At 41.5% G+C, this 19,628-nt stretch overlaps 1 protein-coding gene across 1 annotated transcript in view; it reads right to left on the bottom strand.

The window, feature by feature from the left end:
• Positions 1 to 2,337: 2,337 nt before the first annotated feature.
• PDIA5 (protein disulfide isomerase family A member 5) overlaps positions 2,338 to 19,628 on the bottom strand; it is a 99,741-nt gene continuing 82,450 nt past the window's right edge. Inside the window, exons 15-17 of the mRNA XM_069021081.1 lie at positions 16,511 to 16,581; positions 7,496 to 7,630; positions 2,338 to 5,020 (exon numbers count right to left, since the gene is read on the bottom strand). Of these exons, the coding sequence (XP_068877182.1) occupies positions 4,940 to 5,020; positions 7,496 to 7,630; positions 16,511 to 16,581 (287 nt within the window). The 3' untranslated portion in view covers positions 2,338 to 4,939. The remainder of the gene's footprint in view (positions 5,021 to 7,495; positions 7,631 to 16,510; positions 16,582 to 19,628) is intronic.

The raw sequence follows: 19,628 nt of genomic DNA, 5'->3' as shown, positions 1-19,628 counted from the left end.
GGCAGGAATCTTACAAACCAAGGACCAGGTCGGGCAGCTGTGTGGAAACACCCACACATCCTATGGCCTGCATTAGGGCCATGATTTCCTAAATTTTTGGCTAACAGACCACTTTTTTTTATGTCTCTAAAACAGCTACACTGGGCTGATGATTTATACTTCAGCTTAACTCCTCAGAAACCAGGGGTTGGAAATTGCTGCCTTGGATACTGAGATTTTTTGCAATATTGCATCACACAGTGCCTTCCAAGACCTTGCAAAAGCCAAGCCAGTCGACAGTGCTTTGCAGGAAGTATTTCAGCAGCAATGGTCAGTCCCCAGGAATCCTGGCTGCCAGCAGAAAAAATGGCATTTGGCTTCATTTCCTTTGTAGACACCCAGGTATCCTCCTTCCTCACTCTGTAAATAAAAGCAGGATGTGCAGAGAAAACCTATCATCTTCTTATGACCAGTCAAAGAAACGAATGGGAAAAATTCTGGTTTCCAATCAGTTCCAGCACAGAGCAGTAATGTACACAACCGGATTAGCCAAAGGGCTGCACTCCTGTGGTTCCAGCAGAGCCATGGAACACTCAGGGATGCTGGGCTGCCAAAGGCAAAGGAAATGCCAGCGTTTGGCTACAGTGCTCAACACCTGCTGATAAAAGCTGATTTTCCCCGACCTCTCAGTTTTCAGAATTTACTCCTGCAATCCCAGTGTTCCATTACAGACCCAATCACACTAAAGTAAGCTATTAAATTAAAACGAGGTGCACGTGGGCAGCAGTCCCCACTCTCCTGAGTGTCATTTGGAGCAAATAGCTTGTTTCATAGTTTGTAAAACGCAGTTGGCAGGGGTTCAGTGTTATTCTAGGAAATCCATGTAGGCAACATTTCTTTCTTGTAATATAGCACTATCAAGAATATGGAGAGTGATTTTACTTTTTATTTTTTAAAAGGCAAACAGACAAAACATCTGTAGGCTACGTCGCCAGGTCTTGACTTTTCTTTTGAAAAGCAGTTTGCCTCTAAAATCAAAATCACTCATAAAGCAATTCCATCTGAACAAGACTCTCTGAAGCATTCTCTTAGAGCTTACTCATGATGGGAGTTTTATCTGCTTTTTTACTCCCAAATTAAATGCTGCACGAACATAGACCTTACCTCTCTAATCTCTTTTCACCAGTAATATCAATCTATCTTTGCAGATGACTATTGAAAGGATTTTAAGTTAGCAAGATTTGGGGACTTAATTTGGTCTGAGTGGGAGTTTAGATAAATTCCCAAGGCTGTTTCACCCAACTGCAACTGTTTAGGAGGGGCTTGGGGGTCAACATGGCTGTCAGATCCAAAATGCAATTTAAAGCAGGGGGAAAGAGGAAATGGAGGTTTTTTAGGCTGCTTTCCTTGACTCAGATTGGAAAGCAAGTCTCTTCCAGCCTCTCTTGGAGGAGTTGCTCTGGTTTAAGCAAGTAAGGCCACAGTTACTGGGTCAGAGATAGATGGATTACAACAGAGCCAAATCATCCTCTGGGGTCACAGGGGCTGGGATAGAAGTTTATACTCATCTTGGGACTCCCAGCTTGTGTTTGCCATATCCCAGAGCATTCACTCTCCTGGGAACTTTTCCCTCCTTTTGGCGGATGAAACAAATCCAACATCTCAGGCTCTTTCATTAGATGGGAAAACCATTTCCTCTCCAGCTTCCAGTATGCACAAAAAGCTTGGCCTTGCTGCCCTTCATCTCTTGGTCCAACCACACAGCAGGACTAACACAGCCTGTGGGCTATTTATATCTTGTTTAAGCCAACACTAGGGAACAAAGTGATGCACAATCCTTGCTCAGCCTCTCTGCTGTGTACATGTTTTACCCTTCCTCGACAAGATTTAATCTGCTTAGGGTTAACTATGTAGCAGATGTCCAAGACCCTTGAATCACACCTTAAAAAGCCTGAAAGACCAACCCCATAATTGCAAGAGCAGAATCTGATTCACTGCAAACCATTTGTTATCAGCAATTAAGTTTCTTGCTGATAAATGATTCATGACTTGAAAGCCCAGATTACTCACTTTTAACCATGGCAGAAATTCCTGTGTGATTATGAACGCCTGGGCTACGCATCTACTGCGACAGGCTGGAAACTCTGAATGTGTGAAATGACCAACCATTTAAATACAGAAAATAAGAGCTCTTACATATATTTTTCATTCACAGTTTGTAGAAAATAATAACATATTTCAATTTCAATGTGACTTATGTGAATATAAACATAAACTGACTTCACTAGCAAATAAAAACACCAACTTTTGCTTTACTGGAGGCAACAGAACTAAAACAGTGTGACTGATATCCAGACCTGGCCTACTAATTAAAAAGGCTTGGAAGCAAAACTCCAAGCTCCTGGTGCACTCTAGTTCACGGTAACTAAGGCTTTTGTCAGCCATTTGATGTAATCATTTATGTTGTTCAAAACTGTATTTTTCAAAAACCATTCAGACCATAAATCAGATGAGTCATGACCCTGTAACAGAAGGTAAAGCATTCTCAAATATTTTATATTTGTGCATTAACACATGATTAGCCAAGAAAAAAATGAATGCCCAAGTCCAAGAAGTAACTGACAAAAGACTGAAGGGAAAAATGAGAATTCCTGATTTTATTATGGTGTAACCGGCTGTAAGGAATTACTAGTCTGAAGCACAGTGTGCAATTGTCTTATCCTAAACATTTACTAAAGCCTATAATTCAGAATGATCCTGACTAGTGAAGTCACCATTGGCAAACTATCATTTTTTTCTTTCTTATTTTTGAAGAAGTCTACATTTCTCACCAATTAGCACAAACATAGGCACAGCCTATGCACAGAAATGCTCAACATTTTCTGGAGGCTGTTATTTCATTAGTGCCAGCTGCTTTGACTCTGAGATCAAAAGATATGCAGCAAGTTCTGGACTGATCATATTTGATAGTTTGCTAAAAGCAGAAGAATTCCTGTTTGAGATCAAATGGCTTCAATATGTAGTTTCCTAAATGCAGGGTGGAGTGCCTGCTACTTACATGAGGATAGCTTGAAATAAAGAATTACCATGATCTTCTGTAAAAGTGCTATACACAACATAAGTAACTGTGCTAATTGAAATGGAAAAAAACAGAGTAAGAGACTTCATAAATTAAGCTACTTTTACATTATAACATTATGTATCAGGCAGCTGATTTTTTTGGGTGAAGAGGCTCATCAGGTGCCTAACAAGAGAAGATACTTGGCACAGCTCCATGGCCATTCCAACTGATGTCATGGTTAACAAGCTGGCTACCATACAAGGCCAATCAGGCTGCTGGTATTCCACAATACTCACTAATGGCTTCAGCAGCTTAACGGTGCCAAATATATAGTGCCATTAATTAGGCAAGAGAGAGAAGGAAAAAACACCCAGGAAGGAGATAAGATGCCATTCACCTCCTGAGCAGCCCCTCAGCACAGCCTGCAGGTCCAAACCAGAAGAAAACAAGACGGGCAGACTGAGGAGCAAGAGGAATGTTTCAGACCCAGGTCACAGCTCTCTGCTGTGGGAAGCTGTTCTGTGCCCCCTGGAGTGCCAGGGCAGAGGGAGGCTGACCCTCACACCACCACACACCTGCAGTGCTGCCCAGCACTCCCCAAGGCTGGGATGTCCCAGCCATGGGCAGTGGGAACTTGTCCTGCATGCACTGGCTCTTCCTAAGCCACCACCAGCTGTGGTCATTGGCCCAGTGGGGAAGAAGCTGAACAAGGCTGATTAATGATAAAAATACTTGTCTTTTTAAAAATTTATTTCTAGTTCAAGGTGAATCCTGCCCCTCCCTCTCCCCTCCTGTGAAGACAGAAGTACTTCCAGATCAACTTTTTTTTTGTTTAAGCATCAAAAGTGTAACACATTTCAACTGCTGCTGATACAGGTTTTACAGTGATGACTGTCAGAGAGAGATTGTTTGTGCAACTCCTTAAGGAGCAAAAAGGAAAAATCCCTCCTACAAATGAAGATAAACTTTTGGAATGTAAACAGGTAATACACACAATTATTGCATTACCAGAAGTATTATGCATTTAGTATTACGCATTTCTCAAAACAGCTGAACATAACACTTTACAACAGATATTTGATATGACCCAATCATAATTTGAAGGGAGACTGTGTTCCCTGTAAGAGTAACCATGTACCTCTATAAGATAATCATTCCTGACATAACTTAGAGATACATACAGTATTGATGCCAAAGAAGGAGGGTTTTTCATTTCACCCATGCTCTGCTGATTTTTGATGCGTGGCTTAATTCACTCAATGCATTTTATAAAGGTATGTAAACAGTTCTGATTTAAAGACCAGAGAGGTTTAAATGAAATTAACAGATCTGGACTGGTCAATGTTAATGTCTTCATTAACTCAGATACCTTATTTATCCCTGAGCACCTTAAAATTGTTCCCCCCAAATCTCAGTCAAGAACACATAACTATTTCACAAGAATGTAAAACTGCATTTGAATAAATCTGTGACTTATAAATCCCATTTTCCTGGACTGATTTAAACAAAATGTAACAAAACAAACCCAAACCAAACCGTGTCCCCTCCCCTTTGTTTTTTACATATACTGCAATACCGGAACAAAAATTTCACCCTAACAAACAACATCACCTACAGACACACTACAGACTACAAAAATATTGCATAGGAGTGTCAGTGGGCATAGTCTCCCAACATGAGAGAAAATGCTAAGTTTTCTTTAAAACATTATGGCAACATTCTAATTTATTTTCCTTTTAAAAATCAAGTGGTTTCACTTTATTTCAAAATTGTACAAAATGGCCATGGCTATTTATAAAAAAAAAGTCTCTGTCTTGAGAATATGTGAAGTCTCAGGTGCATCAACAAAGGACCTGGAACCATTCACAGTGCAGCGGAAAGCTTCTTTTGAGGCAGAAACTACAATTCATCCTTCTTCTTGCCTACTCTTTCATGATCTCTTTCTCTCAGGGTTCGCATGAAAGTGGTGAATCCAGACTCCTGGTTTTGAAGGAAGAAAAATATGGGTCATATTTTTACCAACAAAGCAAAACAATGCATCAAGAACACTTTGAGCTTCTGTTTCCCAGCAGAATATAAACTAAGGAGCAGTTGTTTAGTTTCTGTACCCCACGGCAGAACAGAAACTAAGGAGCAGTTACTGCTTCTGCATTGCCTCATCATACCATGCTCTGCTCCAGTGCAATGCAAGAGGAAAATACCCACGCGCATCCCACGTGTCAAACTTTGAAGAGGTGGGACACAGAGAAAAAGGCCCTAAAACTCACAGGACAAGGTAAAATCTGTCACTAGAACTGCCACTGATGCCTTTTTGTTGAAAACACTCAAAAGACATTTTCAAGCTGCCTTTGTATGTTATTTGGGTCATTTTAAAAGCAGTTGCTGGATTGTTTGTTGACTATATACACACATGCCACATCCTCTAACAGTTTTGATCATGATTTTCCTCCTTTTCCAGACATTCCAATGATGGAAATAACTTTTTTTTTTTTTAATTACTACAAAAATTATCATCAAAAATTTCCAACCTGGTTGTCTAGATGCCAAGCTCTGTATTTCAACGACTTATGATTTAAGGCTGTTGAATGCCAGCAACTTCCTTTTCCAAGGAAAGCTGTGAACACAGTTCTCAGGCATTTCAGAAGGCTCAGATGGGTGGAGATGTTAACACCTGTGTTGGAATACACTGCCTACTGGTACCCCAACACTGAAGTTTTCTGGGCAAGTAGCACTGCTCCCACCCAATTTGACCATTTTTGCATTTAAACCATCACACAATACACCACTCAAAACAGGTGATGAAGAGGGAAAATACCAAAGGTAGAGAGCAACTAAAAGAAGACTTAAAACAATGTTGGGGAACAACAAAACAAAACAAAATAAACCAAAACCAAACCACAAAGCTTTTAGAAGGCTGAACAATAAAAACACTTTCCTAAAACTATTGACTAGTCTTCCACTGAAAATAAATGAAGTGACAAGCTTCGGCCATTTGTCACCTGGAGATGCTAAGCCCTGCCTCCAGCATTACCATGATAAGAGATAACAAACCCTAATTCAATGCTGCACAAGCAGAAGACAGTAGGTCCCCAGAGAGGTGGAAGGGGAACAGAGCAGCCAACAGCAGAGAGATTGGGATGTTCCCGTTGGGTAATTTTTACCCAAGAAAGGGTTGGCTGCATATAGGGGATTTGTTAGTCCACTATCCAGCGTATGGACAAGTATCTCCCAACTGCTGTGCCTCAGAGCACTCCTGTGTTGGATATAAATTCTTTTTATGAGCCACCACGGATCCTTTCTTTCATATATCATTTCTCTAAGTATGGGTTAGAGATGCAAAAACTGCGGCTGAAATTTTACTTCAATTGTTGGCTACTGCACCCATCTTCACTTTTAAGAAAAGATCCAGAATTGGAACTAAACACAGTATCCATAACAACGGCTGGATCAGCACCATGAAATGGTAATTACTGGGGTCCAAGTATGCTGAAGAAAACTGGGAGGTGAAGCTCCATGAAAGCTTCCCTAAGATCCTGACTAACAGAGAACCTCAGAACCTGGCTTTTAAATTCATGCTTCTATATAATTTTCTGAGCTCTAAGAGCAGCAATAACTTTTAGGTAAGAATCTTTTTTCAAAATCACTGCATGGCTCAAAGACCCCAAGTTTTTCTTGCAGACCCCAGGTAATCAATGGCTGCTGAGGAGTAACCTCCCTCTAGGAGGTTATGACAAAGGCAGCCCGCAAATAATTTAATAGCTTCCTTATTTTCAGGCACTTTACAACCACTGAAGGCATTATGCCATTTCTGCCCCCATTTCTTGCCCTCATAGTATATAATTAGCTAGCCACAGCAGGACAAAAGAATGAAAATTCAGCCCAGGGGTAGATGGCATGATTTTTCTTCCCATCCTGAGTGCCAGGAGTGAATCTGATTCAGGGCAAATGAGATATTTACTTTCCCCTAGTCTCCAAAGGACAGCTTTGTCCTGGCTATAAAACCAATGGTCTGTCACCATTTGGCAGCCTGGTGGTCTGTCACCATTTGGCAGCCTGGTGGACCTGCAACACGTTTGCAGTGTCCATGCAATCCAGAACTGACAGGAGTTAAGTCCTGTGTTTTCTGGCATTTCTGCCAGCAGCACATGCAATAAACCCTTCCCTTTCACTCAGTCCAAATTCACTCACAGGCTTCAGCTTAAAGAATAAAATATACAAAGAGCATTACCAAATCTAATCCTTTTTCCTCTTCTCATGTTCCTAAAAATAGACCAAGTGTGTTCCTAATGCAGAGATGTACAGGATTGTGGTACAATCCATGTAAGACAGCAATAGAGGCAGTTCAACATTCTTCCAGCATGGTAGAAATTCATTCTGCAGTTTTCATTTGCAAGGCAGGACAGGCAGAGGAGACTTTCCTCCCTGTACCAGGTGATAACTCTTGCTTTCACTTACCCCTCGATCTCCCGTATATTTTTCCACAAATTTCCCATAGTTGTAATAGTTGAAGGTGGGGTAGCCATCAACCCCCTCCTGCTTACACAGGTCATGATTCTGTCCTTTGGCACAGTCCACTGCAGCGTAGGCGATCTGAAACACAAGAGATCATGCTGAGGCAGGAGAAGACAAAGCAAGAGCCCACTTCATGGTGATGCTGCTGCATCTTAGCCTTAGCAATGTGACAGGTCCAAGTCTTCTGCCAAACATGCAATGGCTTCTGTAAGGGTTCAGCTGTGGAGGGAGAGCAGAGGATGGTCATCACCTGGCCTGTGCAGCTGCATGACATGTTCAACTCACAGAGCAGAAAATCACCTTCCCACTGAGCTCTGCATTCAACTCCAAACAGGAAATCCAGAGGCTGGGTTAATAAAACCAAATCCAAGCACAGTGGTCACAGCTCTGTCATGCTGCAATATTTTTCTTCCACTTTGGTTTTAAGTGATAAACAGTGACAGTGGCTTTGGTGACACTAATGATCCAGCTAACCCATCCTCCTTCCTGTGGCATGGCTAATGCTAGGAAAAGTTACCAAACATGGATGGTCACTTACACAGCCTATTCAGAAATTAATGATTTCTACTCCAAATAGCTTTTCTAAACTCCATGCAGCTCTTCCAAGGTCAAATGGGGATGGATAAGAGGCCAGGGCATTGTCTACCAAGCACTGCACATAGGGAAGAAGGCTGCTTGCTTACAGTCTCAGCCTGGGTTTGTATTTCCTTTCTTGTCTTTTTTTCAGGACTGTACATTATATGCAGCCATTAGTAAAATGGGCTTTAATTCCTTTTGAAATCTCTAGATGCATAGACAAACCCTGAGTAGGAAAGAGCCTGCCACACTTTCAGCCTGTTGGCAGTGGAGCAACACCCTCAGTCCCTGCCTGCTTCCACACAGGCAGGGTGAGGAAACACAACCTCAGAGCCCCAGAGCAGCAGCTCTGAACATTCAAGTCGTGACTGTCTGAAGAATTAAGGAGGGGCTGCCCTTAACAGATCTGATGCTGAAATAAAATGTAATTCATAGGCTTCTACTCAAAGTAACTGAACCCTGTGCTGTGATTTCACCCTGACTGCTCCTGTGAGCAGCAGTTCGGGCTCTGAATGCAGGCTGCTCACACAAGCTCTGCCTTCACAGCGCAAGCCAGGCCCTGCTGAAGGGCAAGCATGTTAAAGTACAACCTATGTAAAAAAAACCAAACAAATCAGAGGAATGACATTTTGCAACTTTTTTGTGGGTTACAATTTATCAAGTGCTAATTTAATAGCAGACACATCTTAATTTGAAATTTCCGTTCCACAAGCCTCCTTCAAACAGCTGATCGAAATACCTTTTGCTAGCATGACTTTAGGGATGCAGTTGAACTGTGCTTCCATAATTAAAAGATCACTTAATATTCCACAAAGCCCTCCTGTTTCATGGTGACACTGTCAAACTGAGAAAACCTGATCTCATTTTCCTAGCAGTAATTGAAAGAGATTAGCAAAGCCAACTTCAGTTAATTTGCCTGTTTTGTTACGACTTTGAAAGCCCGACAAGACAATACTCAGTATGATCTTGCTTACTCTATCTTCAGGTGGAAAGCACTAGATAAATGAACAGTGTTCTTACCTTAAATATCTGGTTTTTGATTTTAAACATTAATAAGGCTATTACAGAACCAGGACTCTTGAGAGCTGTTAAAAACATGTATGATCCCTTTTTTTTTTCTTTCTGTAAACACAGACTTCTACACATTCAGGTCCAATTTAAATGAAAGGTTAGGAATAATAAATTGCAGAAGAGTTTCATCTAACTATTCCTGCCTTCCTGACCTTAGCAACCTGTCAAAATTTAGAGATCTGTTGGCTACTTCTGTGTAAAGAAAGGCTTAGAATGGAGACAAACGTTTATTTGATGACACAGCATGAAGGCAGAAAGAATACTGAAGTCCTGGTTTCCTAAAAACTAGAAGAATAAATAAAATAACTTTTTTCTCACTGCTCTAAATATCACACAGAGAGAGATTACAGCCAGAAAAAGGGGAAGGTTTGCATGTACTCATCCAGATCTTAGTAGCTGGTTTGAGGCATGAAGCTGTTGTGACTGATGATCCATCTGTTCTTAGTGTCTTGGACATTAAGAAAATTAGTTTTTAGTACACTGGAAGGAAGAAGGAAGAGAAGCTCTCTTTATCTGTACCTCTGGAAACATCTAAACTGGTACTGGCTGGAGCAAAGAGTCCAATTTCATTTACAAAAAGCTTTTGTGAGAACAGCCCCCAGTGAGGAGAGGGTGCAGTGCAGGAATGGAATGCTACAAGCCACTGTTAACCTTGTTCAGAACATCTTCACCTGTTGCCTCACAACAGATGACTGATGGACGTTAAGGAGGTGGCTTCTGACAGAAACGCTCAGTAGCGTCCTTGAGACACAGCTCTCCTCAGCACATGGAAACCTAAGCTGGACCATCTGTGCATTAGTTGTGCACACAGAGATCCCAGTCTACGTCATCTGCAGCAGCCACATGAGTCCAATGCTGTGTCTAACAGGTCTAATGGCACATCTGGAATAGCATTTGGGAGACATGTCCGTGGTCTGTCCTCTCTGCAATGCTCCTAATGCAAGCTCCCACACAGCCCCACCACTGCTCCTGCAAACACCATTTTGAGCCCAGCTCTTCAGAACACACACATTTGGTTGGTTTTACAGCCAGTGAGAGAAGAGGATGGTGATTTTCAAAAGCCTTGTAACTCATACAGACGTGAGCAAAATTTCATAGAGAAACATCTGATTCCCAAGACTGTATCTGAGGCTGCATTTCAATGACTGCTGCCAACAGTGGCTGAGTAAGAGTACTTAGGAGAGCTTGAGTGATTGCTTTAGATTGGAAATGTTAAGGCAGCCTAAATATAGAGGCTGCTACCATCTCTGTGCACTCATTATCATAGCATCACAGTCCTAATTGTCTTGCCTGTCTCACAGCGGAAGATCAAATATAGTGCACTGAGGGAAAAGTGATGCTGGAAAACACTTGTAGCAAAACACACTTCTGGACTGAGGACCAATTCTTCTCTCAATTCTATCAACTCCAGACAGCTGAACTCTGAGACACACCAGAATTTCAACAAATAGCACTGATGCCCTTTTGCTTTGTGTTTTCATGGACTGTCAATACTGAGCTCCATTGCTGGTAGAGGTGTGTCCTACCAGAGTGAATTCCTGCATGGCTCTACTGAAAGGCTGCATGTAGAAAGATGCAGAGTCCTGGCTCAAGTGAGCAGTGATCCACTGTAGGTGGAGTTTCCCCTCATTCTCAACCCTCTTAGCCACAGTCAGCTTTTCTGCTTCACTAAAGAAGGAAACTGAGTCAGGAAAACAACACCCCAAAAAATCTCACTCAAAATGTAGTTAAAGACTTCTGGAGAATACTCCTCTCAGAATTGATCTTCATATTCAACTACCTGCAACAAGTTACACAGAAGTTCACTGGACAGCAGAGGTTCACGAGACCTACATGCTTTGACCTACAAACCCACTAGGTTTATTCAACCAGAAACTGCAGACATATTAAGCATAAGGTATCTGTGATAGGTGTCCAGGAGCCAAGACACTTGGCAGCACCTCTCACGAATTCCCTCTCATGAAGAGGCAAAAACCCTCTAAAAATCTGTGAGAGGAAGAAACTCTGCTAACACTGGTCTCACGTTTACGTGTGTTTGTATATATATATATATATGTCCATTATGGAAAAATCCACTGTAACAGCTTTCAGAAGGCAAGACTGATTTTATGGAGATTTTGATTGTTAGGGCTAAAATTTAATTTCTTGAGCTTTCCTCTAACCAGAGGGGAAAATCCACTGAAAAAACATTTCAGGGAGAAAAAGCTGTAAGTGCTATATCTGCAACATGCACAAAACTCCATGGGATTATGGATTCTCTATAACCCAAAGCTCTGCTGCCTCAGATATTGACAATACATCATTATATACAGGTTCTTTCTCCAGAGCCAATGCTGTTCAGGTCTATCACCAGCCTGGTTCAGCAGCTGTACCAGGAGTAGAAACGTTATCAAATGAAAACATAATCAGTCAGAGACTGTGGACCCCAGAGGAAGTTTCTTGGAGTACATCCAACTTTCTTAATTTTACAGGTAGTTCCTCACCACTGGTATGCACCCTATAATCATTAATAGTATCAGATGAGTATGTATCGTAATGGATAATGATGATAACAACAGCAACAACAATAACACACAAAAGAAGTATGCATTTTTCCATAGTAAGTACAGGTTAATATGAGTCTAGCAACATATGGGACTGGAAAATACCTTTACTTGAAAAAGGAATACCACAATAATTTTTCATGGTTTTACCAAAAAACTGGGAGCTTCACTACAGGGTTGCAAACTTAACTCAGCATGGCAATAGACCGTGAGCAGTGTATGAGCAGCTCTGAAGAGCTCTGAGGAAATAGGGCATGGCATATTTTTCAGATGAAGAGGACTGATCACAAAAGCTGAGCTGTTAGAAAAACCAGAACTTTTCATTTAGGTGCTTCAGTAGAAGTGGAGCTCTGCTGAAAATGTGACCACAGATCTCCATGTGCCCCAACTGTACCAGAAGGGTGATGCCTTATTTTGTTACTAAGTGTTAGAAGGAAAGAGAAGTACTTGCACTATAATCTAATCATACATCATGAATCACAGTTCCCATCCAACAGAATTATGAAATAACTTTTTGCTCTAGAGGGATCTTACAGGTAAGAAACACAATTACATTCAACGGTTCAAACAGCTGTGTAGAAAATTGAAAGTGGGATCCCTTGACCTTCCAGGTAACTCCTCCTTTCTATTCTTAAAGCTCTTTCTTTTTAACAGTTTGTCTCCCAGTCACCATGTGATGATACAGTAAAAATAAACCCTGCAATCATAGTTGCTCTCCTGTTAAAGTATGTACTGCCACACACTGGTTTATTGATTCAAGGAAATAAATCTCTGCTAGAGCTAATATTGACTTTTGTTATGAAAATGGAAGTGAATAGCTAACTGAATATTGATTTCAGAGAGGAATGATATTTGATAAGCTTAAAAAAAGCAAAAACAAAATTGCAGCATGGAAATAAATGCTTCCAACCAACATTTTTAAAGTATAATCAATTCCAGATGACAATTACCTGATTACTAGTAAAAAAGTCTGTTGTTGCCAAATGTCTTAAAAACACCTATAAAGAAGACAGATGTGCATTCAGATATGATTACTCCATAGGTTTCAATTGATATCACTTCTTCTGGATCCTGACAGCAGTTAGGGGCTGGTCTGCTAAAGCTTGTTGCAATGGAGCTACTGTTCTCAAAGTGAAAGGCCTTGCAAATGGGAGATTCATTATTAGTTGCCCAGATGTGGCATGGCAGCATTACAGGAGGTGCAGCTCATCAGCTCTTCTCAAAGCAGGCCTATTTGCAAAGGGGACATCCGTTAGTGCACCATGATGTACAGTGCTAACATCACCATATTTAATGAGTCTAATTAAAAAGAAATTCAGCACATGCTTTTTAAGCAAACAGGGATCAAATTCCTTGCCAAACTAAAATATTAACTCATTTGGATAACTCTGCACAGTCATTTGATTGGTATAATCATTTTAAACTGTGATTCACAGTACAGATTGGGGACCCACCAGTTTCACTGCTGACTGGCAGCCCCCCACTAACACCCCCAGCTCACCCCACTTGCTGCACCCTTTCCAGCAATCTCTGCCACAGCTGTTTCTGTCAGAACTCACTAGAATCCAGCTGTGGTGCTCTGATTTGGGTCAATGCATTCATACAGGAACCGTCTCCTGTGAAAATGGAAAGATTGGTCAAAGAGCAGTCCCTTTGCAGGAGTGCCAGAGATTTGTTACTGAGAGGCCTTGAGGAGTCAAGAGCTTTCCTTCAGCAAATCCAAGCTGAAAGATCACAAATCAGTTCCTTCAAGCTGAGCTTTAGGATCAGCCAAAAGGCAGAATGCAGATTTTTTTAAAGATTTCATTTTCAAGAAAGACTGTGGAGCAGTTACTGAACATGCCTTCCTGCTCTTCAATCTGTTCAGCCAAGTGACAACCCTCACATTTGCATTTTCTGACGTTCACTGGTCACTGCCAGAACCTGAGCTGTGGGGCACTGGCCAAAGGCTTTCCCCTGGCAGCTGTGTGCTAAGGCCACAGCGCCCCAAGGTAAGAATGCTCCTGATGGCTTTTTATTGTTCCTTTTAAATAACTGAAACAATGCTCTCACTGCCACTGGAGTAGCCTCTCCACTGATCTGGCCCTACTGGCACTGAATTTCTCCAGGAAGATGGAAAGACTGGAGGCTGTGGTTTGTGGGTCCCAGCCCGAGCCGTGCTCTGCAGCAGCCACAGGACTGCCCCAGGCCAGCGAGCAGGCTGGGGATTCCCGCTAAAACCACCAGCAGTGATGTGGCCAATGAGAGCTGACATTTGGGGCCAATGTTCTGAGCAGTGCATTTTTAAACTCCAACTCCAGCAGTGCAGATGATGAAAAAGTACAGAGCATTACACACAGCCCCGGGGGAGGGGGGCTCCTGCGCCAAAACCACCCCCTTGCAGTCAATCTGCAGAGCCAGACACGTATTTAACAGCTTCAAGCTCTGCTCATCTTCAAAATTCCAATGTAAAGACTCAAAGTCTCCCAAAGGATACCTTTTAAGATACCATTTATAACCAATTCAAGGCTGGAAAGTTTTTGATTGTTCTTTGGCTTCTGCAGGATTAAATGTTTAATTAAAAGACCCTTCTTTTAAAAAGAAGATAAAGTTTAAATGCTACTATACTCTGTTAAGTGAAGAACTTTTCTCCAGGGAAACAAAAAAAGGACACTGCTACAGAAATGAAGTAGTAAAAAGAAACTACTACTTAAAATGAAAATTAGTAATCTTGCCCTGGTTTTGAAAGCATAAATATTCCTTCCTCTTTAGCAGTGATTTTACCTAAGTTTGAAACCCTACAGAAACTACAAATTAATTGAAGGCTCAGTCCAGTTTGAAACATGGGAATATGCCCCATGCTGCTTCTGGAAACAGTGATGTGCCCTTCTAAGGTCTAAACCAGTTTGTTTTCTTTTCCACAATGGCACAAACTGGCAGCAAGGAGCACCTTGGCAGGTTATAGCTGTACACAATTAAATAGGGGCTCCCAACATAATCAATCCCTGGCACTTTCATAAGTCATTGGGGTGGAATAACACCATTCTCCCTAACTGCACACACCTCTTTAAAACTGTACCAGCCTTAATATTCCCTACTGTCTCTCCTGTTCCAACTCATTACATTTTATATCTCTCCACTTCAGCCTTAAACTGAAGTCAAGAGTTGCAACTGTCAATCACTGCTCCGCTCTTGCAGTCCTTTCATAACCTGCAGTCTGAAGGAAAAGCTTCCCAGGCCTGCATTTCCCACCACCACCCTGTCCAACTAACTGTGCCATGATTCAGATTGCTTGTTAATACATCCTGGGGCTCTAATAAGCAAGTTGCTTGGTACATTTGTTTCACCTCCTCTGACTGAAATTTTAATGAGTTTAGGAAAGAGAGGCTACCTTGGGAACTACCAGAAAAGTGGGAAAACAAGGATACTTTCTGAGAGATCTTGGAAACAAAAAAGTAACCAAAAGGCATCTGAGCAAACTAATTTACAGCAGTAGGAGAACTAAAAGCTGCTTGCCTATGAATCTTCTGTGTGCCAGAGGGCAGGAGTGATGGACTCCTAATTTAATGCAATCAGTGATACAAGAATGATTTGCTTCTTGCCAATCTGATGCATCTTCTGTGAGTTACAGAACAGATGAGAGGAAAATAAAAAAAGCTACAAAAATTCTTCTGTTATGGAGTACAACTGTTACAAAATTACCTCTTCATTTAGAATGTAGAATAGGATAAAATATTTCAGTTGGATGGGACCTACAAGGATTATCTAGTCCAGCTGCCTGACCAATTCAGGCCAGAAGTTAAAGCCTGTTGTTAAGATGTTGTCCAAATGTCCCTTAAATACTGACAGGCTCAGGGCATTGACCACCTCTCTCAGGAAGCCTGTTCCAGGGACTGATCACCCTCTTGGTAAAGAAGTGTTTCCTACTGTGCAGTCAGAACCTCCCCAGCACAGCTTTGAACTATTTCCATGTGTCCTGTCACTGGATTCCAGGGAGAAGAGCTCAGCATCTCAGTTTCCCCTCCTGAGGAAGGTGTAGAGAGCAATTTCCATATTAAATTGCCAATCTTTTCCTTACCACACCCAAACACAAAGCAATTGTGAAGTTGGAACAAATTCAGAGATCAGAATGAAATACGGTTCACTGAAAGATAACGAACAGGTTTCTAGCTAGTTATCTGGTTAAATCCAGGGGCTCAAGTGGGTTTTTTTAAATCCTAGATCTGCATGTGCTCAGTTAAAATGGTTCAGCTGATGCAAGGAAATTACCCAGTGTGATTCAGCCATCAGATGCATTTTCAAGGCAGAAGCATCAGGGTCCTAGAGGAACATCCTGGGCTCAAGTCAGCCAATTTACAGAAATAAATTATATTTTGTGCTATGCAAGCAAGGATTAATTATATGATTGAGGTTTTCAGGACTATCACACAACTTGTGGTTTCTCTACATGCACCCTAACAGCTGACAAAAGTTGAAGGGGAATGGAGATGATGTGAATTATCTTTATTTAATCCCTCAATGAGAAAGAATAGTGTTTCACTTCATACAAAGTAACTCTTACACAAAGACTTAAACATAAAAGACAGCACATTAGGGAAAACAGAATAGGTTGGAAGTGTAACTCAATTTGACCAAAAAAGATACAACCCCTATGATGCAGATACATTTCTTTTAGTGTAACAGGAATTTTATCTACAAACCTATCACCTTATCAATAAGCAAAGCCTATAAAGTACAAATTATGGAAAGCATTCTTAAATATCACAGAAATAATTTAACAGCAAGTTACCTTGCGATCTTCTTTAAAGACTTCAGCAGCAGTTGTGAAATGTGGAATGGCATTTTTACAGTGGGGACACCCTGTTTGACACAGGAAGAAAAAGACATCATAAACTTTAGTTGTAGGAAAGATACTGGGACAAACTCAAGACACAAGGTGAATCAGTGGGAAATTTGAATTAAAAATCATCCAGTCCTGGGATGAGAAGGACAAAGCATGTGTAGACCATGTGTCAGCTACACGAAAGTAGGCACATGTTTAAAATGTCTCTGACTTCAAGGAGTTTAAGTGTACATTTACAGTTACACAACATCCTGTATAGGGGCCATGGTGCAGGGGGCTTTTCTGTACCTCCAGTCCCCTAAGGGCACTTTAGGACCACCAGCCACAGACAGACAGACCATTGCCCTGCTCTGTACCTCCTGGTATCGCCATGTAGGTTATTACTGCTGTTGCCACAGCTACCAGCTACATTTGGGCATGGGAATAAAGACAGCACGGCTGGGAACAGAAGGAGGTTGGAAGTTGGAAAGGAAGTTGCTGGGAGCATTTGTAAGTGTTTGGAAATGGCCTGTGTTAAAGCCAACCCATTGGGAACATAAGGGAGGGGAAGAGAAGCAAATCCAAAAGGCCAGACATCATTCATGGATGGAGGTGTCCAGTCCCGGGTTAGGATGACTGCTGCTGGCCTTCCTGGAGACCTTCCTGCTGTTCACCACAAATGGACAACCCCTGAAGAGTTTCACAGACACAGCACACAGGAACCCAGAGCTTTGTATGGGAAATAGGCTGATACTTCTTTGTACCACTGCAGCATTGAACAAAAGGCCAGATGATCCCTTGCTTTAATATACACGGAATTTACTCAAACATTTCAGAAGAAGTCACAGAAGGGAAACTAGAACTGCTGTCTTGATTTGAGGTCTAGATGTGAGTGCTCTTAATTCAGAAGCAATGTCTACAAATTATTGCCTATGAATAATCTATCAAAACATCATTACTATACTAAATAAGGCTTTGAAAAGGAAAGTACCTGCAGATGTGTAACAAATTACTTTTTTTCAAACCCAGCACAGAGGCTGATCCCAAGCAAAGACTCAGGACACTATTTTTTGCGTAGATGATTGTTAAAAAAAAGCCCAGACTGTGTAATGCTGACGAAGGAGTTCATCCTGCTATTATTTCTGGATAGGAACAGAAAAATCACAAATGAGTTGCTCACAAACACCAATTATAGCTTATGCCAGTGTTGTTTACCAGTATTTTACATGATGAGCAAGTGTTACTTTGAAGTTAGGACTGAACAAATGCCCTCTTAGGAGACTTGCAGCCACCTTCCTAAGCTACGCTCGCTCTTTCAGCTGACAAGAAAAATATTACCTGTGAATAAACACTGCACACCTCTTTCCACAAAGGAAAGGCTGAATACCCCTTTCAGCTTCACCAAAATGTAACTGCATTGCTTACATGCACTGGTTTGAATTGTAGAGCATTTCTTTCTTTGGAATAGGATTCTGAAAGCACTGCAGTGACACACTTGTGTAAACACACTGAGAGTCTATGCAGTAGCTAAGAACACCAGAAAGTCAAGGGAACATTTCCTGGGAAACTGAGGCACTTCTGTAAACCCATCTTAATGGCTTCAAACTCTTTATGCAGCACGATGGCAGCTATCCTGTGGCAGCTGTGCTTCAGTGGGAGATAGTGCAGTGTTCTACAGCTTGCAAACTATTAACCTTGTTGAGTCGTTCAGCATTTGCCTGGGAGAAAATGGTCAAGAAAGAGAAGGAGGAGGAGGACGAGGAGGAAGAGAAGAAAGAAGAGGTGGAGGCTAGGGTTTCAGGCTGCTCCCATGTCCATCAGCCCACTTTGGTGACCCTTTTTCTCTCATACCACTTGTCTGTCCTGTATGCCTGATACTGAAGAGCATGCAGGTCAAGCCTGCCTCTTAACACATCTTGGATAATTTCCTGTACTGTGGGGAATTGCCTTGGTTGACTTGTTAAAATTGCTCTACACAAATAAATCAGAACTGGTGACAACATCTAAAAAGAATTTCATAAACAAAAAATGGATAAAAATCAGGCACCTCTAAAACAGGAATACTTGTTCTTAACTACACACTGCAGTTTTTCTGGAAAACACTTCCAACTGTTACACTAAATCATAAAGGCTCCTAAAAACTTAAACCCTTCAGGTTCCCTTTTTTTGCTTATGATCTTGAGCTTAGAATTTAGATTTCACCAAAGAACATCTTTTAAACCCTTAATAAAAGATATTTCAGGACAGTAAGGCCTCTCTCAAAGCCTCTAGTGAAGCTGTAGCAGAAGAGCTCTTCATGAGCCCCACTCCTCAAGAAAATCAGAACACAAATAACAAGCATCTTGTTCCACACAAAAATACCATTATCTGATACCAAATCACGAGAGGTTACCTTCATTTAGCCATCTGAAGCTCCATCCCTCCTCCCTTCACTTCTCTCTTGGCCCAACCGCTTTTCTTTACTGCACTGTGCTCGCAAAACTAAAACACAACCATATGGCTTTTGGCAGAGCTGCCTCCACGTCCAGTAGGCATTTTGTTAGCCTTGGACATCCATCCACGGAACAGATGTGAATGCTACACTGAATTCCCGAGGAGTTTCAAGGAGTCACTGAAAAAGGGGGAAGGAGCACATCATATGGAACAGCAGAACTTCATCTGTTACAACTTAGAAGGATTGCCAAATGCAGCAAACACTTGGAAGTCACCCAACCCAGTCATTCTATTTAAAGCACACATGCCAAAAAAAATAAAAGCAGAGGTTGATGTCTTCATTTTGACAGACGGAAAACTTGTTCTCCCCATTCCCTCTTAGCACCCACTGTCACACATTTATTTTAAGTGTTAACACTATCTTCTAGATTTGAAAGTGCAAAGAAAGGAAATGTACTGAGCACAGTACATGAGGATAGGAAGTGTGCAGCCTCCTTACAAAGGATTTATCAGATGGGCTGCAATGGAAAGAGATTAAATTGGTGGCACATGAAGGTGTGGGTAAGGTGTCAAGAACCAAAAAGTCCTGCCCCTTCTCAGTCACTATGGACTAAACAAGTGGGAAAATTCATTTTCATTGAATAATTTGGAT

The sequence above is a fragment of the Aphelocoma coerulescens genome, chromosome 7, assembly GCF_041296385.1.
Source record: "Aphelocoma coerulescens isolate FSJ_1873_10779 chromosome 7, UR_Acoe_1.0, whole genome shotgun sequence".
Lineage (NCBI taxonomy): Eukaryota > Metazoa > Chordata > Aves > Passeriformes > Corvidae > Aphelocoma > Aphelocoma coerulescens.
This window is presented reverse-complemented; position numbering and strand designations above follow the sequence as displayed.